At 38.4% G+C, this 25901-nt stretch overlaps 1 protein-coding gene across 2 annotated transcripts in view; it reads left to right on the top strand.

Moving 5' to 3' along the window:
- Positions 1-25327, top strand: part of LOC133580913 (leukocyte cell-derived chemotaxin 1-like) — an 87509-nt gene extending 62182 nt beyond the window's left edge. The window contains exons 6-8 of one of the 2 annotated variants that reach the window (XR_009812232.1): positions 14193-14299; positions 23140-23996; positions 24261-25327. Coding sequence is in view for 1 of the 2 variants with exons in the window: in XM_061935163.1 (XP_061791147.1) it covers positions 14193-14299; positions 23140-23361 (329 nt within the window). In the remaining variant the exon portion in view is untranslated. Of the gene's footprint in view, positions 1-14192; positions 14300-23139 lie in introns of both variants that reach the window. The other variant, XM_061935163.1, reaches the window with a different exon arrangement.
- The last annotated feature ends 574 nt before the right edge of the window (positions 25328-25901 follow it).

Genomic DNA, 25901 nt, shown 5'->3' with positions numbered 1-25901 from the left:
GAAAATCAACTTTTACCTTGAAAATCAGTTTTTACCTTGAAAATCAGTTTTTGCCTGAAAATCAACTTTTACCTTGAAAATCATTTTTTACCTTGAACATCAGTTTTGCCTTGAAAATATTTTTCTACCTTGAAAATCAGTTTTTACCTTGAAAATCAGTTTTTGCCTTCAAAATCAACTTTTACCTTGAAAATCTGTTTTTATCTTGAAAATCAACTTTTACCTTGAAAATCAGTTTTTACCATGAAAATCAGTTCTTGCCTTGAAAATCAACTTTTACCTTGAAAATCAGTTCTTGCCTTCAAAATCAACTTTTACTTTGAAAATCAGTTCTTGCCTTCAAAATCAACTTTTACCTTGAAAATCAGTTTTTACCTTGAAAATCAGTTTTTGCCTTGAAAATCTATTTTTGCCTTGAAAATCAGTTTTTGCCTTGAAAATCAGTTTTTACCTTGAAAATCATTTTTTGCCTTGAAAATCAACTTTTACCTTGAAAATCAGTTTTTACCTTGAAAATCAGTTTTTGCCTGAAAATCAACTTTTACCTTGAAAATCATTTTTTACCTTGAACATCAGTTTTGCCTTGAAAATATTTTTCTACCTTGAAAATCAGTTTTTACCTTGAAAATCAGTTCTTGCCTTCAAAATCAACTTTTACCTTGAAAATCTGTTTTTGCCTTAAAAATCAACTTTTACCTTGAAAATAAGGTTTTACCTTGAAAATCAACTTTTACCTTGAAAATCAGTTTTTACCATGAAAATCAGTTCTTGCCTTGAAAATCAACTTTTACCTTGAAAATCAGTTCTTGCCTTCAAAATCAACTTTTACTTTGAAAATCAGTTCTTGCCTTCAAAATCAACTTTTACCTTGAAAATCAGTTTTTGCCTTGAAAATCAGTTTTTACCTTGAAAATCATTTTTTGCCTTGAAAATCAACTTTTACCTTGAAAATCAGTTTTTACCTTGAAAATCAGTTTTTGCCTGAAAATCAACTTTTACCTTGAAAATCATTTTTTACCTTGAACATCAGTTTTGCCTTGAAAATATTTTTCTACCTTGAAAATCAGTTTTTACCTTGAAAATCAGTTCTTGCCTTCAAAATCAACTTTTACCTTGAAAATCTGTTTTTATCTTGAAAATCTGTTTTTGCCTTAAAAATCAACTTTTACCTTGAAAATAAGGTTTTACCTTGAAAATCAACTTTTACCTTGAAAATCAGTTTTTACCATGAAAATCAGTTCTTGCCTTGAAAATCAACTTTTACCTTGAAAATCAGTTCTTGCCTTCAAAATCAACTTTTACTTTGAAAATCAGTTCTTGCCTTCAAAATCAACTTTTACCTTGAAAATCAGTTTTTACCTTGAAAATCAGTTTTTGCCTTGAAAATCAATTTTTGCCTTGAAAATCAGTTTTTGCCTTGAAAATCAGTTTTTACCTTGAAAATCAGTTTTTATCTTGAAAATCAGTTTTTGCCTTAAAAATCAACTTTTACCTTGAAAATCAGTTTTTACCTTGAAAATCAACTGTTACCTTGAAAATCAGTTTTTACCATGAAAATCAGTTCTTGCCTTGAAAATCAACTTTTACCTTGAAAATCAGTGTTTACCTTGAAAATCAGTGTTTACCTTGAAAATCAGTTTTTGCCTTGAAAATAAACTTTTACATTGAAAATCAGTTTTTACCTTGAAAATCAGTTCTTGCCTGAAAATCAACTTTTACCTTGAAAATCATTTTTTACCTGAACATCAGTTTTGCCTTGAAAATCATTTTTTACCTTGAAAATCATTTTTTACCTTGAAAATCAGTTCTTGCCTTCAAAATCAACTTTTACCTTGAAAATCAGTTTTTACCTTGAAAATCAGTTTTTGCCTTGAAAATCAACTTTTACCTTGAAAATCAGTTTTTACCTTGAAAATCAGTTTTTGCCTGAAAATCAACTTTTACCTTGAAAATCATTTTTTACCTTGAACATCAGTTTTGCCTTGAAAATAATTTTTTACCTTGAAAATCAGTTTTTACCTTGAAAATCAGTTCTTGCCTTCAAAATCAACTTTTACCTTGAAAATCAGTTTTTACCTTGAAAATCAGTTCTTGCCTTCAAAATCAACTTTTACCTTGAAAATCAGTTTTTGCCTTGAAAATCAGTTTTTACCTAGAAAATCAGTTTTTACCTAGAAAATCAGTTTTTGCCTTAAAAATCAACTTTTACCTTGAAAATAAGGTTTTAAATAAATGATAAATGGGTTGTACTTGTATAGCGCTTTTCTACCTTCAAGGTACTCAAAGCGCTTTGACACTACTTCCACATTTACCCATTCACACACACATTCACACACTGATGGAGGGAGCTGCCATGCAAGGCGCTAACCAGCTAACCATCAGGAGCAAGGGTGAAGTGTCTTGCTCAGGACACAACGGACATGACGAGGTTGGTACTAGGTGGGGATTGAACCAGGGACCCTCGGGTCACGCACGGCCACTCTTCTACTGCGCTTGAAAATCAACTTTTACCCTGAAAATCAACTGTTACCTTGAAAATCAGTTTTTACCATGAAAATCAGTTCTTGCCTTGAAAATCAACTTTTACCTTGAAAATCAGTGTTTACCTTGAAAATCAGTTTTTACCTTGAAAATCAGTTCTCCCCTTCAAAATCAACTTTTACCTTGAAAATCAGTTTTTACCTTGATAATCAGTTTTTGCCTTGAAAATAAACTTTTACCTTGAAAATAAGGTTTACCTTGAAAATCAACTTTTATCTTGAAAATCAGTTTTTACCATGAAAATCAGTTCTTGCCTTGAAAATCAACTTTTACCTTGAAAATCAGTTCTTGCCTTCAAAATCAACTTTTACTTTGAAAATCAGTTCTTGCCTTCAAAATCAACTTTTACCTTGAAAATCAGTTTTTACCTTGAAAATCAGTTTTTGCCTTGAAAATCAATTTTTGCCTTGAAAATCAGTTTTTGCCTTGAAAATCAGTTTTTACCTTGAAAATCAGTTTTTATCTTGAAAATCAGTTTTTGCCTTAAAAATCAACTTTTACCTTGAAAATAAGGTTTTACCTTGAAAATCAACTGTTACCTTGAAAATCAGTTTTTACCATGAAAATCAGTTCTTGCCTTGAAAATCAACTTTTACCTTGAAAATCAGTGTTTACCTTGAAAATCAGTGTTTACCTTGAAAATCAACTTTTACCTTGAAAATCAGTTTTTATCTTGAAAATCAGTTTTTGCCTTGAAAATCAGTTTTTGCCTTGAAAATCTGTTTTTACCTTGAAAATAAGGTTTTACCTTGAAAATCAACTTTTACCTTGAAAATCAGTTTTTACCATGAAAATCAGTTCTTGCCTTGAAAATCAACTTTTACCTTGAAAATCAGTTCTTGCCTTCAAAATCAACTTTTACTTTGAAAATCAGTTCTTGCCTTCAAAATCAACTTTTACCTTGAAAATCAGTTTTTACCTTGAAAATCAGTTTTTGCCTTGAAAATCAGTTTTTGCCTTGAAAATCAGTTTTTACCTAGAAAATCAGTTTTTATCTTGAAAATCAGTTTTTGCCTTAAAAATCAACTTTTACCTTGAAAATAAGGTTTTACCTTGAAAATCAACTTTTACCCTGAAAATCAACTGTTACCTTGAAAATCAGTTTTTACCTTGAAAATCAGTTCTTGCCTTCAAAATCAGTTTTTACCTTGAAAATCAGTTCTTGCCTTCAAAATCAACTTTTACCTTGAAAATCAGTGTTTACCTTGAAAATCAGTTCTCCCCTTGAAAATCAACTTTTACCTTGAAAATCAGTTTTTACCTTGAAAATCAGTTTTTGCCTTGAAAATCAACTTTTACCTTGAAAATCAGTTTTTACCTTGAAAATCAGTTTTTGCCTGAAAATCAACTTTTACCTTGAAAATCATTTTTTACCTTGAACATCAGTTTTGCCTTGAAAATATTTTTCTACCTTGAAAATCAGTTTTTACCTTGAAAATCAGTTTTTGCCTTCAAAATCAACTTTTACCTTGAAAATCTGTTTTTATCTTGAAAATCAGTTTTTGCCTTAAAAATCAACTTTTACCTTGAAAATAAGGTTTTACCTTGAAAATCAACTTTTACCTTGAAAATCAGTTTTTACCATGAAAATCAGTTCTTGCCTTGAAAATCAACTTTTACCTTGAAAATCAGTTCTTGCCTTCAAAATCAACTTTTACTTTGAAAATCAGTTCTTGCCTTCAAAATCAACTTTTACCTTGAAAATCAGTTTTTACCTTGAAAATCAGTTTTTGCCTTGAAAATCAATTTTTGCCTTGAAAATCAGTTTTTGCCTTGAAAATCAGTTTTTACCTTGAAAATCATTTTTTGCCTTGAAAATCAACTTTTACCTTGAAAATCAGTTTTTACCTTGAAAATCAGTTTTTGCCTGAAAATCAACTTTTACCTTGAAAATCATTTTTTACCTTGAACATCAGTTTTGCCTTGAAAATATTTTTCTACCTTGAAAATCAGTTTTTACCTTGAAAATCAGTTCTTGCCTTCAAAATCAACTTTTACCTTGAAAATCTGTTTTTATCTTGAAAATCAGTTTTTGCCTTAAAAATCAACTTTTACCTTGAAAATAAGGTTTTACCTTGAAAATCAACTTTTACCTTGAAAATCAGTTTTTACCATGAAAATCAGTTCTTGCCTTGAAAATCAACTTTTACCTTGAAAATCAGTTCTTGCCTTCAAAATCAACTTTTACTTTGAAAATCAGTTCTTGCCTTCAAAATCAACTTTTACCTTGAAAATCAGTTTTTACCTTGAAAATCAGTTTTTGCCTTGAAAATCAATTTTTGCCTTGAAAATCAGTTTTTGCCTTGAAAATCAGTTTTTACCTTGAAAATCAGTTTTTATCTTGAAAATCAGTTTTTGCCTTAAAAATCAACTTTTACCTTGAAAATCAGTTTTTACCTTGAAAATCAACTGTTACCTTGAAAATCAGTTTTTACCATGAAAATCAGTTCTTGCCTTGAAAATCAACTTTTACCTTGAAAATCAGTGTTTACCTTGAAAATCAGTGTTTACCTTGAAAATCAGTTTTTGCCTTGAAAATAAACTTTTACATTGAAAATCAGTTTTTACCTTGAAAATCAGTTCTTGCCTGAAAATCAACTTTTACCTTGAAAATCATTTTTTACCTGAACATCAGTTTTGCCTTGAAAATCATTTTTTACCTTGAAAATCATTTTTTACCTTGAAAATCAGTTCTTGCCTTCAAAATCAACTTTTACCTTGAAAATCAGTTTTTACCTTGAAAATCAGTTTTTGCCTTGAAAATCAACTTTTACCTTGAAAATCAGTTTTTACCTTGAAAATCAGTTTTTGCCTGAAAATCAACTTTTACCTTGAAAATCATTTTTTACCTTGAACATCAGTTTTGCCTTGAAAATAATTTTTTACCTTGAAAATCAGTTTTTACCTTGAAAATCAGTTCTTGCCTTCAAAATCAACTTTTACCTTGAAAATCAGTTTTTACCTTGAAAATCAGTTCTTGCCTTCAAAATCAACTTTTACCTTGAAAATCAGTTTTTGCCTTGAAAATCAGTTTTTACCTAGAAAATCAGTTTTTACCTAGAAAATCAGTTTTTGCCTTAAAAATCAACTTTTACCTTGAAAATAAGGTTTTAAATAAATGATAAATGGGTTGTACTTGTATAGCGCTTTTCTACCTTCAAGGTACTCAAAGCGCTTTGACACTACTTCCACATTTACCCATTCACACACACATTCACACACTGATGGAGGGAGCTGCCATGCAAGGCGCTAACCAGCTAACCATCAGGAGCAAGGGTGAAGTGTCTTGCTCAGGACACAACGGACATGACGAGGTTGGTACTAGGTGGGGATTGAACCAGGGACCCTCGGGTCACGCACGGCCACTCTTCTACTGCGCTTGAAAATCAACTTTTACCCTGAAAATCAACTGTTACCTTGAAAATCAGTTTTTACCATGAAAATCAGTTCTTGCCTTGAAAATCAACTTTTACCTTGAAAATCAGTGTTTACCTTGAAAATCAGTTTTTACCTTGAAAATCAGTTCTCCCCTTCAAAATCAACTTTTACCTTGAAAATCAGTTTTTACCTTGAAAATCAGTTTTTGCCTTGAAAATAAACTTTTACCTTGAAAATAAGGTTTACCTTGAAAATCAACTTTTATCTTGAAAATCAGTTTTTACCATGAAAATCAGTTCTTGCCTTGAAAATCAACTTTTACCTTGAAAATCAGTTCTTGCCTTCAAAATCAACTTTTACTTTGAAAATCAGTTCTTGCCTTCAAAATCAACTTTTACCTTAAAAATCAGTTTTTACCTTGAAAATCAGTTTTTGCCTTGAAAATCAATTTTTGCCTTGAAAATCAGTTTTTGCCTTGAAAATCAGTTTTTACCTTGAAAATCAGTTTTTATCTTGAAAATCAGTTTTTGCCTTAAAAATCAACTTTTACCTTGAAAATAAGGTTTTACCTTGAAAATCAACTGTTACCTTGAAAATCAGTTTTTACCATGAAAATCAGTTCTTGCCTTGAAAATCAACTTTTACCTTGAAAATCAGTGTTTACCTTGAAAATCAGTGTTTACCTTGAAAATCAACTTTTACCTTGAAAATCAGTTTTTATCTTGAAAATCAGTTTTTGCCTTGAAAATCAGTTTTTGCCTTGAAAATCAGTTTTTACCTTGAAAATAAGGTTTTACCTTGAAAATCAACTTTTACCTTGAAAATCAGTTTTTACCATGAAAATCAGTTCTTGCCTTGAAAATCAACTTTTACCTTGAAAATCAGTTCTTGCCTTCAAAATCAACTTTTACTTTGAAAATCAGTTCTTGCCTTCAAAATCAACTTTTACCTTGAAAATCAGTTTTTACCTTGAAAATCAGTTTTTGCCTTGAAAATCAGTTTTTGCCTTGAAAATCAGTTTTTACCTAGAAAATCAGTTTTTATCTTGAAAATCAGTTTTTGCCTTAAAAATCAACTTTTACCTTGAAAATAAGGTTTTACCTTGAAAATCAACTTTTACCCTGAAAATCAACTGTTACCTTGAAAATCAGTTTTTACCTTGAAAATCAGTTCTTGCCTTCAAAATCAACTTTTACCTTGAAAATCAGTGTTTACCTTGAAAATCAGTTCTCCCCTTGAAAATCAACTTTTACCTTGAAAATCAGTTTTTACCTTGAAAATCAGTTTTTGCCTTGAAAATCAACTTTTACCTTGAAAATCAGTTTTTACCTTGAAAATCAGTTTTTGCCTGAAAATCAACTTTTACCTTGAAAATCATTTTTTACCTTGAACATCAGTTTTGCCTTGAAAATATTTTTCTACCTTGAAAATCAGTTTTTACCTTGAAAATCAGTTTTTGCCTTCAAAATCAACTTTTACCTTGAAAATCTGTTTTTATCTTGAAAATCAGTTTTTGCCTTAAAAATCAACTTTTACCTTGAAAATAAGGTTTTACCTTGAAAATCAACTTTTACCTTGAAAATCAGTTTTTACCATGAAAATCAGTTCTTGCCTTGAAAATCAACTTTTACCTTGAAAATCAGTTCTTGCCTTCAAAATCAACTTTTACTTTGAAAATCAGTTCTTGCCTTCAAAATCAACTTTTACCTTGAAAATCAGTTTTTACCTTGAAAATCAGTTTTTGCCTTGAAAATCAATTTTTGCCTTGAAAATCAGTTTTTGCCTTGAAAATCAGTTTTTACCTTGAAAATCATTTTTTGCCTTGAAAATCAACTTTTACCTTGAAAATCAGTTTTTACCTTGAAAATCAGTTTTTTCTGAAAATCAACTTTTACCTTGAAAATCATTTTTTACCTTGAACATCAGTTTTGCCTTGAAAATATTTTTCTACCTTGAAAATCAGTTTTTACCTTGAAAATCAGTTCTTGCCTTCAAAATCAACTTTTACCTTGAAAATCTGTTTTTATCTTGAAAATCAGTTTTTGCCTTAAAAATCAACTTTTACCTTGAAAATAAGGTTTTACCTTGAAAATCAACTTTTACCTTGAAAATCAGTTTTTACCATGAAAATCAGTTCTTGCCTTGAAAATCAACTTTTACCTTGAAAATCAGTTCTTGCCTTCAAAATCAACTTTTACTTTGAAAATCAGTTCTTGCCTTCAAAATCAACTTTTACCTTGAAAATCAGTTTTTACCTTGAAAATCAGTTTTTGCCTTGAAAATCAATTTTTGCCTTGAAAATCAGTTTTTGCCTTGAAAATCAGTTTTTACCTTGAAAATCAGTTTTTATCTTGAAAATCAGTTTTTGCCTTAAAAATCAACTTTTACCTTGAAAATCAGTTTTTACCTTGAAAATCAACTGTTACCTTGAAAATCAGTTTTTACCATGAAAATCAGTTCTTGCCTTGAAAATCAACTTTTACCTTGAAAATCAGTGTTTACCTTGAAAATCAGTGTTTACCTTGAAAATCAGTTTTTGCCTTGAAAATAAACTTTTACATTGAAAATCAGTTTTTACCTTGAAAATCAGTTCTTGCCTGAAAATCAACTTTTACCTTGAAAATCATTTTTTACCTGAACATCAGTTTTGCCTTGAAAATCATTTTTTACCTTGAAAATCATTTTTTACCTTGAAAATCAGTTCTTGCCTTCAAAATCAACTTTTACCTTGAAAATCAGTTTTTACCTTGAAAATCAGTTTTTGCCTTGAAAATCAACTTTTACCTTGAAAATCAGTTTTTACCTTGAAAATCAGTTTTTGCCTGAAAATCAACTTTTACCTTGAAAATCATTTTTTACCTTGAACATCAGTTTTGCCTTGAAAATAATTTTTTACCTTGAAAATCAGTTTTTACCTTGAAAATCAGTTCTTGCCTTCAAAATCAACTTTTACCTTGAAAATCAGTTTTTACCTTGAAAATCAGTTCTTGCCTTCAAAATCAACTTTTACCTTGAAAATCAGTTTTTGCCTTGAAAATCAGTTTTTACCTAGAAAATCAGTTTTTACCTAGAAAATCAGTTTTTGCCTTAAAAATCAACTTTTACCTTGAAAATAAGGTTTTAAATAAATGATAAATGGGTTGTACTTGTATAGCGCTTTTCTACCTTCAAGGTACTCAAAGCGCTTTGACACTACTTCCACATTTACCCATTCACACACACATTCACACACTGATGGAGGGAGCTGCCATGCAAGGCGCTAACCAGCTAACCATCAGGAGCAAGGGTGAAGTGTCTTGCTCAGGACACAACGGACATGACGAGGTTGGTACTAGGTGGGGATTGAACCAGGGACCCTCGGGTCACGCACGGCCACTCTTCTACTGCGCTTGAAAATCAACTTTTACCCTGAAAATCAACTGTTACCTTGAAAATCAGTTTTTACCATGAAAATCAGTTCTTGCCTTGAAAATCAACTTTTACCTTGAAAATCAGTGTTTACCTTGAAAATCAGTTTTTACCTTGAAAATCAGTTCTCCCCTTCAAAATCAACTTTTACCTTGAAAATCAGTTTTTACCTTGAAAATCAGTTTTTGCCTTGAAAATAAACTTTTACCTTGAAAATCAGTTTTTGCCTTGAAAATCAACTTTTACCTTGAAAATCAGTTTTTACCTTGAAAATCAGTTTTTACCTTGAAAATCAGTTTTTGCCTTGAAAATAAACTTTTACCTTGAAAATCAGTTTTTACCTTGAAAATCAGTTTATACCTTGAAAATCAGTTTTTGCCTTGAAAATAAACTTTTAGTAGCCAATATTGGTTTGATCGACCACCACTTTGTTAACCGGAACGTAACGTGTCCAAAACAGTCACGTGACTGAAAACCAAGGATATCATTTTTGCTGTTGTTGCCGGGTTTGGCTGGTATCAGAAATTGGTACTTTGCCTTTTCTGGTGACAAAACAATTTGATAGTGACCACACTTCCCACGGAATGAGACAATCTTTGGGGGATATCCGGCGATACCTTCTCCTCAGTCAAGGAAAGGCCTTATTAGTTTGATATTCTGTAGATGTCTTCAGGAATAGGAAGGTTTGATAGAGGTGTGAAAGGAGGAGGTTTGGGTCGATGATTGTTTGCTTACGGCAATGTCCGGACATATCTCCACCCACGTTAGTCTTATTCCACAGGACCATGGAATGGGACAATATTTGGGGGGATGTCAGGAGATACCTTCGCCTCTGTTTAGGAGAGGCCTTACTAGTTTGATATTCTGCAGATGTCTATTCAGGAATAAGGAGGGTTTTATAGTTTGACAGAGGTGTGAAAGGAGGAGGTTTGGGTCTTTGTTTGCTTTTGGCAAGGTCTGGACATATCTTCAACAAAGTTAGTCCCATTCCACAGGACCATGGAATGAGACAATCTTTGGGGGGATGTCAGGAGATACAGTATGTTCACCTCTGTTTAGGAGAGGCCTTACTAGTTTGATATTCTGTAGATGTCCTCTTCAGGACATCTACAGGAGGTTTTATAGTTTGAAAGAAGTGTGAAAGGAGGAGGTTTGGGTCTTCGTTTGCTTACGGAAATGTCCAGACATGTCCGCCAAAGTTAGTCTCATTCCACAGGACCATGGAATGAGACAATCTTTGGGGGGATGTCAGGAGACACAGTATGTTCTCCTCTGTTTAGGAGAGGCCTTACTAGTTTGATATTCTGTAGGAGGTCCATTCAGGAACAGGGATGTTTGATGCTTTGAAAGGAGGAGGTTTGGGTCTTTGTTTGCTCACGGAAATGTCCAGACATGTCCCCCAAAGTTAGTCTCATTCCATAGGACCATGGAATGAGACAATCTTTGGGGGGATGTCAGGAGATACAGTATGTTCTCCTCTGTTTAGGAGAGGCCTTACTAGTTTGATATTCTGTAGAGGTCCTTTCAGGAATAGGGATGTTTGATGGTTTGAAAGGAGGAGGTTTGGGTTGTTGATTGTTAGCATATCCCCCAAAGATTGTCTCATTCCACAGATGTCGGGCGGTATGTTCTCCTCTGTTTGAGAAAGGCCTTACAAGTTTGATATACTGTTTATGTCTTTTTAGAAATAGGGAGGTTTAATTAATTGAAAGAGGTGTGAAAGGAGGAGGTTTGGGTTGTTAATTGTTTGCTTTTGGCAATGTTTGGACATATCTTCAACAAAGTTAGTCCCATTCCACAGGACCATGGAATGCGACACTCTTTATTCTCCTCTGTTTAGGAGAGGCCTTACTAGTTTGATATTCTGTCGAGGTAATTTCAGGAATAGGGAGGTTTGATGGTTTGAAAGAGGTGTGAAAGGAGGAGGTTTGGGTTGATGATTGTTTGCTTTCGGCAATGTCCGGACATATCTCCACCAAAGTTAGTCTCATTCCACAGGACCATGGAATGAGACAATATTTGGGGGATGTCAGGCGATACCTTCTTTTCTGTTTAGGAGAGGCCTTACGAGTTTGATATTCTGGAGATTTTCTTTCAGGAATAGGGAGGTTTTATAGTTTGAAAGAGGTGTGAAAGGAGGAGGTTTGGGTTGAGGATTGTTTGCTTATGACAATGTTCGGACATATCCCCCAAAGATTGTCTCATTCCCCAGGAATGTCGGGCGATGTGTTCTCCTTTGTTTAGGAAAGGCCTTACTAGTTTGATATACTGTTGTCTTTTTAGGAATAGGGAGGTTTAATTACTTGAAAGTGGTTTGAAAGGAGGAAGTTTGGGTAAATGATTGTTTGCTTACGGCAATTTCTGGACATATCCCCCAAAGATTGTTTCATTCCACAGGGATGTCGGGCGATATGTTCTCCTTTGTTTAGGAAAGGCCTTACTAGTTTGATATACTGTTGTCTTTTTAGGAATAGGGAGGTTTAATTACTTGAAAGTGGTTTGAAAGGGGGAAGTTTGGGTCAATGATTGTTTGCTTACGGCAATTTCTGGACATTTCCCCCAAAGATTGTCTCATTCCACAGGGATGTCGGGCGATATGTTCTCCTTTGTTTAGGAAAGGTCTTACTAGTTTGATATACTGTTGTCTTTTTAGGAATAGGGAGGTTTAATTACTTGAAAGTGGTTTGAAAGGAGGAAGTTCAGGTCAATGATTGTTTGCTTACGGCAATTTCTGGACATATCCCCCAAAGATTGTCTCATTCCACAGGGATGTCGGGCGATATGTTCTCCTTTGTTTAGGAAAGGCCTTACTAGTGTGATATACTGTTGTCTTTTTAGGAATAGGGAGGTTTAATTACTTGAAAGTGGTTTGAAAGGAGGAAGTTTGGGTCAATGATTGTTTGCTTATGGCAATTTCTGGACATATCCCCCAAAGATTGTCTCATTCCACAGGGATGTCGGGCGATATGTTCTCCTTTGTTTAGGAAAGGCCTTACTAGTTTGATATAATGTTGTCTTTTTAGGAATGGGGAGGTTTAATTACTTGAAAGTGGTTTGAAAGGAGGAAGTTTGGGTCAATGATTGTTTGCTTACGGCAATTTCTGGACATATCCCCCAAAGATTGTCTCATTCCCCAGGAATGTTGGGCGATGTGTTCTCCTTTGTTTAGGAAAGGCCTTACTAGTTTGATACACTGTTGTCTTTTTAGGAATAGGGAGGTTTAATTACTTGAAAGTGGTTTGAAAGGAGGACGTTTGGGTCAATGATTGTTTGCTTACGGCAATTTCTGGACATATCCCCCAAAGATTGTCTCATTCCACAGGGATGTCGGGCGATATGTTCTCCTTTGTTTAGGAAAGGCCTTACTAGTTTGATATACTGTTGTCTTTTTAGGAATAGGGAGGTTTAATTACTTGAAAGTGGTTTGAAAGGAGGAGGTTTGGGTCGTTGATTGTTTGCTTACGACAATGTCCGGACATATCTCCACCCAAGTTAGTCTCATTCCACAGGACCATGGAATGAGACAATATTTGGGGGATGTCAGGCGATACCTTCTCCTTTGTTTAGGAAAGGCCTTACTAGTTTGATATTATAGAGATGTCCTTTCAGGAATAGGGAGGTTTGAAAGAGGTGTAAAAGGAGGAGGTTTGGGTCTTTCATTGTTTGCTTTCGGCAATGTCCAGACATTTTTATATATTTGCACATTGTTTTTCTAGCATGCACACATCGCACTGTATGGAATGGCCTCAATCTCGTTACCTTGCGTAATGACAATAAAGCTGATTCTGATTCTGATTCTGACATATCTCCACCCCAAGTTAAGTCTCATTCCACAGGACCATGGAATGAGACAATATTTGGGGGATGTCAGGCGATACCTTCTCCTTTGTTTAGGAAAGGCTTTACTCGTTTGATATTATGGAGATGTCCTTTCAGGAATAGGGAGGTTTGATGGTTTGAAAGAGGTGTGAAAGGAGGAGGTTTGGGTCTTTCATATGTCCAGACATATCTCCACCAAAGTTTGTCCCATTCCACAGGAACATGGAATGAGACAATCTTAGGTGGGGATGTCAGGAGATACAGTATGTTGTCCTCTGTTTACGAGAGGCCTTACCAGTTTTATATTCTGTTGATGTTTTGTCAGAAATAGGGAGGTTTTATAGGAGGTGTGAAAGGAGGAGGTTTAAGTCTTTGATTGTTTGCTTACGGCAATGTCCAGACATGTCTCCCAAAGATTGTCTCATTCCACAGGGACGTCAGGCGTTATGTTCTCCTCTGTTTAGAAAGGCCTTACAAGTTAAGTTTGATGTACTGTTGTATTTTTAGGAATAAGGAGGTTTAATTACTTGAAAGTGGTTTGAAAGGAGGACGTTTGGGTCAATGATTGTTTGCTTACGGCAATTTCTGGACACATCCCCCAAAGATTGTCTCATTCCACAGGAATGTCGGGCGGTATGTTCACCTCTGTTTAGGAAAGGCCGTAGTAGTTTGATGTACTGTTGTCTTTTTAGGAAAAGGGAGGTTTAATTACTTGAAAGTGGTTTGAAACGTTTGGGTTGATGATTGTTTGCTTGCAGCAATGTCCAGACGTTTGCCCCAAAGATTGAGCAACGGCGCACAACCTAAACTGCTCACCAGTCAAACATAAACCAGAAATTCCAAAAATGTTTTGGACATTGTGGTATTGGACATAAAATAGTCTCAAACGTGCTTTTCAAAGTTTCCCAAATGCACTTTTTGTAGCCTGGCAGAAGGTTAAAAGTTGTCAAAACCTTCTTCTTCACCATTTTTAAAACAGCCAAAAGAATGGAGGTATCCGGCATCAGCGCCCTACTGCTCTTTTAAAAGTTTGTGATGTCATGCAGGCGGACAAAGGAAGACGGGGGCCGCCTCCCGCCGCCGCCGTCAGGCACGCAGGGATGAGGTGGAAGAGGACGTGGAGGCAGAGTTCAACCCCGAGAACCCCTATCAGGTGAGTCAGGACCACGGGACGTGCAAACGTGTCCTCGTCTGCCGCAAGAGCCAGAACTGTCCGCTCCAATCTGCCGTCCACCTGAGGAGGCTTTGCGGGAGGAGGTGTTTCTCACAGCAGCAGATGCCGAGGTCACGGCGGAGGGCCGTGGATTGTCACTGCAAATCTGAGCGTATCCGTCGGTGAGGAGCTCTTTAGGAGAACTTTCCTTTCAGCGGCCAGGCTCTATGAATAATTCCACAGACGCCTCCTCCTCCTCGGGACTGTTTGTCCGGCCGAGCTCACACAGACTCCATACATACACATGGTCACCCCTGCCCTTCCTCGCGCCATACACACATCTTTGTCTCGTCCTAATCCCCGTCCTCCCCCACCGCAACTTCTGCCACACACACCTGACAACTAGAAGACGGTAAACAGAGAGCGGTTTGAACCCTGTGCGCCAAAAGGGGAAAATATTTAACGACAAGGATGCTCAAGAAAGAGCAGACTACCGCCAATAATCAAATATTTGCCATCTAAATGAATGCGTGTTTTGACATGAGGATCTACATTTTAAATGAGAATTTCCTGCAAAACACAAAGATCCACTGCAGAGGATCGCGGTTCTAAAGGAGGTTGTCCGAAGAGGATAACCTGACACCGAATACAGCTTTTTGCAAATGATTCAATTAATTAGTGAGCTGGCTTGATGTGGGAAAAGCAATCCCCCTCTTAATAAATCAACCCATCAAAGACCAAGCTGGGGTCAGTCTTAGCATTCACACACAGGCCGGATAACTGCCAGACCTGTTCAGTCTGGTGACACTTCATTGGACCCCGTGTCCAGAGGCGTCAAAGTGGAGATGTTGTACCGGGTCCTTAAGGACAGGGGGCACCCATGGGCTTTTGTCGAGTTTTAAGGTTTTTTTTCTGTCGTTTAAAAATGGAAGTTGTAAAGGGCCATGAAAGTGTAACAAAAATGTTGCTTGATTGAAATTAAGAGTGTCTAAAACATGTGACAACCTTCTAAAGTTTTGTAATCAATCAGAAATATCAAGCAGCTAAAAATGGATAAGTGTGGAGAGGTTTTTTTTAATTTTCCTATAGTGCTTTGTAATGGATTTAAAAGGGTGTAATTTAGGATTTTTTTAATGGTACATTAACATTTTTTGTAATAGTCACAAAGTTCAGTGAGCAGGTTGTGTTATGTGTGAGCATGTCTGTTGACATTTTGTCTTGGTTGGATTCTTTTTTTCCACCATGACTAGGGAAGGTTGTTTGCATTGGGTCATATAAGTAATAGATGTGCATAATTGCAAGTCATTGCCCTAAATTACTCGCATAGTCCACTTAATAGTGACAAAATAGTAGCATCAAAGGCAGTCTTTTAAAATCAATACAACCTCCTTGCGGGCAACATTCCTTATTTATTAACTCAAGTTTTGCGGGCCAAATTTAAGACGTAGTTCGAACACCCCTGGTCCAAAACTACCGACACCTATCGATAATGAAAAATGGTTAATCACACCTGGAAAGGGCAACAATCAAAGCTCACCTATAAGCGCAACAGCACCAACATTTTGGAACAAGGATGAGGGGATTGAAGAAAGGTAAAAAATAGGGCTGTCAAAAAGAATACTTCACTCGTGTATATATTCCCCCAAAAAATATCACATTAATTACCTACACACTTACATCCATCCATCCATTTTCTACCGCTTATTCCCTTTGGGGTCGCGGGGGGTCATGCAATTTATTTTGACCGTACAAGCTTTTACCTTAACCGCTACACACATATATACAGGCACAAATACACACACATATATATACACATATATATATATATATATATATATATATATATATATATATATATATATACACATTATATATATACATACATATCCATCCATCCATCCATCTTCTTCCGCTTATCCGAGGTCGGGTCGCGGGGGCAGCAGCCTAAGCAGGGAAGCCCAGACTTCCCTCTCCCCAGCCACTTCGTCCAGCTCCTCCCGGGGGATCCCGAGGCGTTCCCAGGCCAGCCGGGAGACATAGTCTTCCCAACGTGTCCTGGGTCTTCCTCGTGGCCTCCTACCGGTCGGACATGCCCTAAACACCTCCTTAGGGAGGCGCTCGGGTGGCATCCTGACCAGATGCCCGAACCACCTCATCTGGCTCCTCTCGATGTGGAGGAGCAGCGGCTTTACTTTGAGCTCCCCCCGGATGACAGAGCTTCTCACCCTATCTCTAAGGGAGAGCCCCGCCACCCGGCGGAGGAAACTCATTTCGGCCGCTTGTACCCGTGATCTTGTCCTTTCGGTCATAACCCAAAGCTCATGACCATAGGTGAGGATGGGAACGTAGATCGACCGGTAAATTGAGAGCTTTGCCTTCCGGCTCAGCTCCTTCTTCACCACAACGGATCGATACAGCGTCCGCATTACTGAAGACGCCGCACCGATCCGCCTGTCGATCTCACGATCCACTCTTCCCTCACTCGTGAACAAGACTCCGAGGTACTTGAACTCCTCCACTTGGGGCAAGATCTCCTCCCCAACCCGGAGATGGCACTCCACCCTTTTCCGGGCGAGAACCATGGACTCGGACTTGGAGGTGCTGATTCTCATCCCAGTCGCTTCACACTCAGCTGCGAACCGATCCAGCGAGAGCTGAAGATCCTGGCCAGATGAAGCCATCAGGACCAAATCATCTGCAAAAAGCAGAGACCTAATCCTGCAGCCACCAAACCGGATCCCCTCAACGCCTTGACTGCGCCTAGAAATTCTGTCCATAAAAGTTATGAACAGAATCGGTGACAAAGGGCAGCCTTGGCGGAGTCCAACCCTCACCGGAAACGTGTCCGACTTACTGCCGGCAATGCGAACCAAGCTCTGACACTGATCATACAGGGAGCGGACCGCCACAATCAGACAGTCCGAAACCCCATACTCTCTGAGCACTCCCCACAGGACTTCCCGAGGGACACGGTCGAATGCCTTCTCCAAGTCCACAAAGCACATGTAGACTGGTTGGGCAAACTCCCATGCACCCTCAAGGACCCTGCCGAGAGTATAGAGCTGGTCCACAGTTCCACGACCAGGACGAAAACCACACTGTTCCTCCTGAATCCGAGGTTCGACTATCCGGCGTAGCCTCCTCTCCAGTACACCTGAATAGACCTTACCGGGAAGGCTGAGGAGTGTGATCCCACGATAGTTAGAACACACCCTCCGGTTCCCTTTTTTAAAGAGAGGAACCACCACCCCGGTCTGCCAATCCAGAGGTACTGCCCCCGATGTCCACGCGATGCTGCAGAGTCTTGTCAACCAAGACAGCCCTACAGCATCCAGAGCCTTAGGGAACTCCGGGCGGATCTCATCCACCCCCGGGGCCTTGCCACCGAGGAGCTTTTTAACTACCTCAGCAACCTCCGCCCCAGAAATAGGAGAGCCCACCACAGATTCCCCAGGCACTGCTTCCTCATAGGAAGACGTGTTGGTGGGATTGAGGAGGTCTTCGAAGTATTCCCTCCACCGATCCACAACTTCCGCAGTCGAGGTCAGCAGAACACCATCCGCACCATACACGGTGTTGGTAGTGCACTGCTTCCCCTTCCTGAGGCGGCGGATGGTGGTCCAGAATCGCTTCGAAGCTGTCCGGAAGTCGTTTTCCATGGCTTCCCCGAACTCCTCCCATGTGCAAGTTTTTGCCTCCGCGACCGCTGAAGCCGCACACCGCTTGGCCTGTCGGTACCTGTCCGCTGCCTCAGGAGTCCCATGAGCCAAAAGAACCCGATAGGACTCCTTCTTCAGCTTGACGGCATCCCTCACCGCCGGTGTCCACCAACGGGTTCTAGGATTACCGCCACGACAGGCACCAACTACCTTGCGGCCACAGCTCCAATCAGCCGCCTCGACAATAGAGGTGCGGAACATGGTCCACTCGGACTCAATGTCCAGCACCTCCCTCGTGACATGTTCAAAGTTCTTCCGGAGGTGGGAATTGAAACTCTCTCTGACAGGAGACTCTGCCAGACGTTCCCAGCAAACCCTCACAATGCGTTTGGGCCTGCCAGGTCTGTCCGGCATCCTCCCCCACCATCGCAGCCAACTCACCACCAGGTGGTGATCGGTAGAAAGCTCCGCCCCTCTCTTCACCCGAGTGTCCAAAACATGAGGCCGCAAATCCGATGACACAACTACAAAGTCGATCATAGAACTGCGGCCTAGGGTGTCCTGGTGCCAAGTGCACATATGAACACCCTTATGCTTGAACATGGTGTTCGTTATGGACAATCCGTGACGGGCACAAAAGTCCAATAACAAAACACCACTTGGGTTCAGATCCGGGCGGCCATTCTTCCCAATCACGCCTCTCCAGGTTTCACTGTCGTTGCCAATATGAGCGTTGAAGTCCCCCAGTAGAACGAGGGAATCACCCGGGGGAGCACTCTCAAGTACTCCCTCGAGTGAATCCAAAAAGGGTGGGTACTCTGAGCTGCTGCTTGGCGCGTAAGCGCAAACAACAGTCAGGACCCGTCCCCCCACCCGAAGGCGGAGGGAAGCTACCCTCTCGTCCACCGGGTTGAACTCCAACATGCAGGCTCTGAGCCGGGGGGCAACAAGAATTGCCACCCCAGCCCGTCGCCTCTCACTGCTGGCAACGCCAGAGTGGAAGAGAGTCCAGCCCCTCTCGAGAGAACTGGTTCCAGAGCCCTTGCTGTGCGTCGAGGTGAGTCCGACTATATCCAACCGGAACTTCTCTACCTCGCGCACTAGCTCAGGCTCCTTCCCCCCCAGCGAGGTGACGTTCCACGTCCCAAGAGCTAGCTTCTGTAGCCGGGGATCGGACCGCCAAGTGCCCTGCCTTCGGCTACCGCCCAGCTCACATTGCACCCGACCTCTATGGCCCCTGCTATGGGTGGTGAGCCCATTGGAGGGGGGACCCACGTTGCCTCTTCGGGCTGTGCCCGGCCGGGCCCCATGGGGACAGGCCCGGCCACCAGGCGCTCGCCATCGTGCCCCAACTCCGGATATATATATATATATATATATATATATATATATATATATATATACGCATATATATATATATATATATATATATATACATACACACACACACACATATATATTTACACATATATATATATACATACACATATATATATATATTATATACATATATATATATACATATATATACATACTCATATATACAGTATGTATATATACATATACATACACATATATACAGTATGTATATATATATATACACATTTATATATATATATATATATATATATACACACATATATATATACATACACACGTGTATATACACATATATATATATATATATATATACACACATATATATACATATATACACACATATATATGCATATATACACACATATATATACATATATACACATATATACACACACATATATATATAGACATATAGACATACATATATATATATATATATATATGTATGTGTGGGGAAAAAATCACAAGACTATTTCATCTCTACAGGCCTGTTTCATGAGGGGGGGTACCCTCAATCATCAGGAGATTTCAATCTCAATGATGATTGAGGGTACCCCCCCTCATGAAACAGGCCTGTAGAGATGAAATAGTCTTGTGATTTTTTCCCCACACATACATATATTGCGCTCTACTACGGTATCGAGCACTATTTTTTGGATAACCTTATTAAGACATATATATATATATATATATACACACATATATATATACATATATACACACACATATATATACACACACACACACATATACATATATATACATATACATACATACATATACATACACACATATACACACACACACACACATATACATATATATATACATACATATATACACGTATATATACACACACATATATATATACATACATATATATATATATACACACGTATAAATACATACATACATACAGTATATATTACATATAAATACACATATGTACATTAATATATATACATGTATATATATATACACACACACATGTACATATATAAACATTTTTTTTATTTTTTATTTTTTATACAAAATTTGCAACAGTATTGCTTTATTGTAGCTCATCAGATGTGATGAAAGAGCATTTTAGCATTTACTTTCTCTGAACATATATTCACTCCAGAAAACAATTGGGGAGAAAAAAAAAGCCTTGAACTCAAAACATTTCAAAGTGTCAACTACTGTAGATCATGAGCGTTATTTTTATGAAACACAATTAACCTTTACTAATTATTTCCAAGCGTCTTTGTCGGTTTTATATGAACACATTTCACCTCAACGCAATCTGCCATCACTCTGCCAGACAGCAAGAAGAAAAACAAAGTCTTTAATGGCAGCAGCGAGCTCCTTTTTGCACTGCACATCCATTCAAATCTGGGCTTCAAACTTGATATTGCTACTCTTAACTCTTGCTCAATGTTGAGATGGGGTCTGCACTTTGTTGTTTTATTGCAGCAACAGTAGAAAAACACATCCGACAGAGAAAGGATTTTGCAGAGGGTAGTTGAACGGCATAAAACAGACATTCCCTCCCATATTACGGCGAAACCCAAGGCTGTGTATGCTTAATCGTACTTAATACATACTTAATCGGGTCTTTTTATTAGGGTTATTACTTGTTTTCCTTACCGTTGACTACTCTTTCTTTTTTAGTTTCATTCAAATCTCTCCGCCTCTGTTAGCTATGTGTTCCTGCATACTTGCTACTTCAACTGGGTAGAACAGGGAGCCTGTTGATTACATGCACCGTTGCCACCTACTGTAGCTACAGGCATCTGTGTCGTTCTAACACGAATACTAGAGTTTACACATAATGAAATTCCAGTTGCGATCAAATCAATGCCTTATAAGGTTGTACCGTATACCGGTACTAGTATAGTATCGCGGTACTAATGAATCAAAAACGGCACTATACTCTGAAAAGTACTGGTTTTGCGAGCAGAGGAGCATGTTCGGCAGAGCATAATCACAGAGTACTTACAAGCAGACACAGTGTGGACAGAAAAGGGAGAACGGACGCATTTTGGCTTAAAAACTAACGATAAAGGTGAAGTTATAACACTGAAACGCCCTCAGGAAGAGGTGCTTTAAGACATGGCTAGCTAGCTAGCGGCTAACGTCCATCCACAGTGTTTTAGCTACTTCTAAATCACTTATTCTTGCCTCCATGGCGACGAATAAAGTATGTTTCTTAGTATCATCCCTGCAGGGACGAGGAATAGCTAAACATGCTTCACTACGCACCGTAGGAGGATACGATAGCTAACCGCTAACAGCAAGATAGCACCCTGAATGTAAACAAATGCCATTGGTGGATCTACACCTGACATCCACTGTAATGTCTGACCAGACTTCCCTCCCAGAGAAGTAAAGTCACTCGTCAATCCCAAGTTCTTTTGATGACATATATGCTGAGTAAGAAGGATCACCAACACAGAATTGGAATATTATCAAGTTTTACTAAAGCTTTAGGAGATCAGCTTAACCAATAAATTCATATTGGCTACTCTAGTTGATCTAACACTCAAACGGAAGAGCCAACTTTTTGCAGCTCGAAGAAACCCCCCCACCTGTCCGGAAAGGAACACAGCCTCTTTGTTCTACTACAGATAAGACAAAAGGGAGTATTCCATCTCCTACAGTGCAAGCCTTCAAGGTAACACACGTAGTTTACTTGCGGACATAAGATAAAAAATAGAAAGAGTACAAATGGAAAAACACTAGCCGTTTTAAACATGACTATGAGTACAGAAATAACTCTTAAACATTATACATCCTCCACAATAGCGTATCCAGTCGATACATTGAGATTTTTTGTATCTTTTAAAAAAATGTATATTATGTTTATAAACTCAGGAAATACATCCCCGGACACATGAGGACTTTGAATATGACCAATGTATGATCCTCTAACTACTCGGTATCGGATCGATACCTAAATTTGTGGTATCATCCAAAACTAATGTAAAGTATCCAAACAACAGAAGAATAAGTGATTATAACAGTAAGCAGATATTAACAGTAAATGAACAAGTGGAGTAATAATTAATTTTCTACCGCTTGTCCTTAATAATTTTGACATAATAACAGAATGATAAATGACACAATATGTTACTGCATATGTCAACAGCTAAATTAGGAGCCTTTGTTTGTTTACTTACTAATAAAAGACAAGTTGTCTTGTATGTTCACTATTTTATTTAAGTACAAACTTGCAATAAGAAACATATGTTTAAGGGACGGCGTGGCGCAGTGGGAGAGTGGCCGTGCGCAACCCAAGGGTCCCTGGTTCAATCCCCACCTAGTACCAACCTCGTCATGTCCGTTGTGTCCTGAGCAAGACACTTCACCCTTGCTCCTGATGGGTGCTGGTTAGCGCCTTGCATGGCAGCTCCCTCCATCAGTGTATGAATGTGTGTGTGAATGGGTAAATGTGGAAGTAGTGTCAAAGCGCTTTGAGTACCTTGAAGGTAGAAAAGCGCTATACAAGTACAACCCATTTAATTTACCCTAAGATAATGCCATTTTTTTGTGGTCCCCTTTATTTATAAAAGTGCTGAAAAGTATCTAAATACATTTTGGTACCGGTACTAAAATATTGGTATCGACACTAATGACTTAAGATTAGGCACATATGTGAGTCCCCAAGTGAAAAACACAAATATTAAATATTTGCCCAAACTCATATAGACTTCGATGGCATTTTCAGTGACGGGCTCTAGTTGCATCTGTAAAACCAAGTCGAGCAAAGTCAATATTTTCCACACCTCACACTGATGCCACTCTTTTGCTCCCGTCAAGAATAACCTCCAGGGGGAAGACACCATGAACATCGACCCCATGTTGGACCACGAGGGCGTTTGCTGCAGGGAGTGCCGCCGCGGCTACACCCACTGCCAGCGGATCTGCGAGCCACTGGGAGGATACCACCCGTGGCCGTACCACTACCGCGGCTGCAGAGTGGCCTGCAGGGTCATCATGCCCTGCAACTGGTGGGTGGCACGCATTCTGGGCATCGTCTAGACAGAAATTACGGCTTTGTTTGGTTCTGCTCTAAGCAGATATCTGGGCGTGAAAGCAGAAAATAAATGTGACGCTGAGAGAATAGGACACAGACTTGTAAACGGCATTTCACTTTAACATCTATTTAGCTGTAGGATAAAAACTTATTTATGAAGATGTCATCTGTGCATTCTCCACTTCCTGTTTGGATGTACACTACAGGCCACACCTTCTCATTTAAATGCGTTTTCCTTATTTTCATGACTATTTACATTGTGGATTGTCACTGAAGGCATCAAAACTATGACACCTGTGAAGTGAAAACCATTTCAGGTGACTCTTGAAGCTCATGGAGAGAATACCAAGAGTGTGCAAAGCAGTAATCAGAGCAAAAGGGTGGCTATTTTGAAGAAACTCAAATATAAATCATGTTTTCAGTTACTTCACCTTTTATGATTTGTACATTTTTCAGAATGTGCTTGATCTATTTTTTAAACAAAGAAAACAATCTTGAAGTTGTCTTTATTTTTAAGTTATCGTGCTGAGATTTTACCAGTCCGGGTCACTTGGGTGTAGATTTTTTTCTCCGTGTGGCCCCCGATCTAAAATGAGTTTGACAGACTGTCAAAACTACGAATGAACACATGTGGAGTTATGTACTTAACAAAAAAAAAAGGTGAAATAACTGAAAACATGCTTTATATTGTAGTTTCTTCAAAATAGCCAGCCTTTGCTCTGATGACTTTTTCACACACTCTTGGCATTCTCTCCATCAGCTTCAAGAGGTAGTCACCTGAAATGGTTTTCACTTCACAGGTGTGCTTGAAGCTCATGTAGAGAATACCAAGAGTGTGCAAAGCAGTAATCAGAGCAAAAAGGTGGCTATTTTGAAGAAACTCGAATATAAACCATGTTTTCAGTTACTTCACCTTTTATGATTTGTACATTTTTCAGAATGTGCTTGATCTATTTTTTAAACAAAGAAAACAATCTTGAAGTTGTCTTTATTTTTAAGTTATCGTGCTGAGATTTTACCAGTTCGGGTCACTTGGGTGTAGATTTTTTCTCCGTGTGGCCCCCGATCTAAAATGAGTTTGACAGATTGTCACTGAAGGCATCAAAACTACGAATGAACACATGTGGAGTTATGTACTTAACAAAAAAAAAAGGTGAAATAACTGAAAACATGCTTTATATTGTAGTTTCTTCAAAATAGCCAAGTATTTAGAAAAGTGCTGAAAAGTATCTAGATACATTTTGGTACCGGTACCGGTACTAATATATTGGTATCGACACTAATGACTTAAGATTAGGCACATATGTCTTCCATGAGAGTCCCCAAGTGAAAAGCACAAATATTAAATATTTGCCCAAACTCATCTAGACTTCGATGGCATTTTCAGTGACGGGCTCTAGTTGCATCTGTAAAACCAAGTCGAGCAAAGTCAATATTTTCCACGCCTCACACTGATCCCACTCTTTTGCTTCCCTCAAGAATAACCTCTAGGGGGAAGACACCATGAACCATGCTCTGATAACTTTTTCGCACACTCTTGGCATTCTCTCCATCAGCTTCAAGAGGTCGTCACCTGAAATGGTTTTCACTTCACAGGCGTGCTTGAAGCTCATGGAGAGAATGCCACGAGTGTGCAAAGCAGTAATGAGAGCAAAAGGGTGGCTATTTTGAAGAAACTAGAATATAAAACATGTTTTCAGTTATTTCACCTTGTTTTTGTTAAGTACATACCGGTAACTCCACATGTGTTCATTCATAGTTTTGATGCCTTCAGTGACAATCTACAATGTAAATAGTCATGAAAATAAAGAAAACGCATTGAATGAGAAGGTACTGTAAATACATCTTCTGTCAACTTCTAGAAACTTAACAGTCTAGTGAGAAATATATGTGACGCTTGCAATTTCTCAAGCCCTTTACCCACTTTACACGTAGTACTCGTTACAGCAATGTCCTGTAGTATCTAATGTTACACAATAAATCTTTTTTTAAGTAAAATTTGTCGCGTCACCACTGTTTTTGATGCAAATTGGTTTGAAGGTGGGGTCGTACGGCCGGTGCGCTCTTTCACAATAAAAGCACATCAACACTCATCAGTCGGGGGTCACCCATGGCAGAGCCCAGCTCTGAAACAAGGACCGCAGTGTCCCGTGCGATTACTTCGGGGTAGGCGAGGAGACCCCTGGTAGAGTTTCCAAAGGAGGAAGCTGTGATATCAAGCTCTGTCTCGACACGGAAGCAGTGACCAGCAAACCGTGTGCGACGCCGGCTCAGACGGGTGGCTTGCCCGAAGGTAGGTTCCCGTTAATTTGGTCCAAGGTGGGATGGGGACCAAGCCTTGAACCCTTCGAAGCAGGTTGGTATAGCAACCGTCAAGGCGTTTGTGAAGGCGCGCATTGAGCGTAGGTCGTGAGTTCAAACCCCGGCCGAGTCATACCAAAGACTAGAGATGTCCAATAATGGCTTTTTTGCCGATATTGTCCAACTCTTAATTACCGATTCCGACGTCAACCGATACCGATATATACAGTCGTGGAATTAACAC

This window comes from Nerophis lumbriciformis, linkage group LG03 (genome assembly GCF_033978685.3).
Source record: "Nerophis lumbriciformis linkage group LG03, RoL_Nlum_v2.1, whole genome shotgun sequence".
Classification (NCBI taxonomy): domain Eukaryota; kingdom Metazoa; phylum Chordata; class Actinopteri; order Syngnathiformes; family Syngnathidae; genus Nerophis; species Nerophis lumbriciformis.
This window is presented reverse-complemented; position numbering and strand designations above follow the sequence as displayed.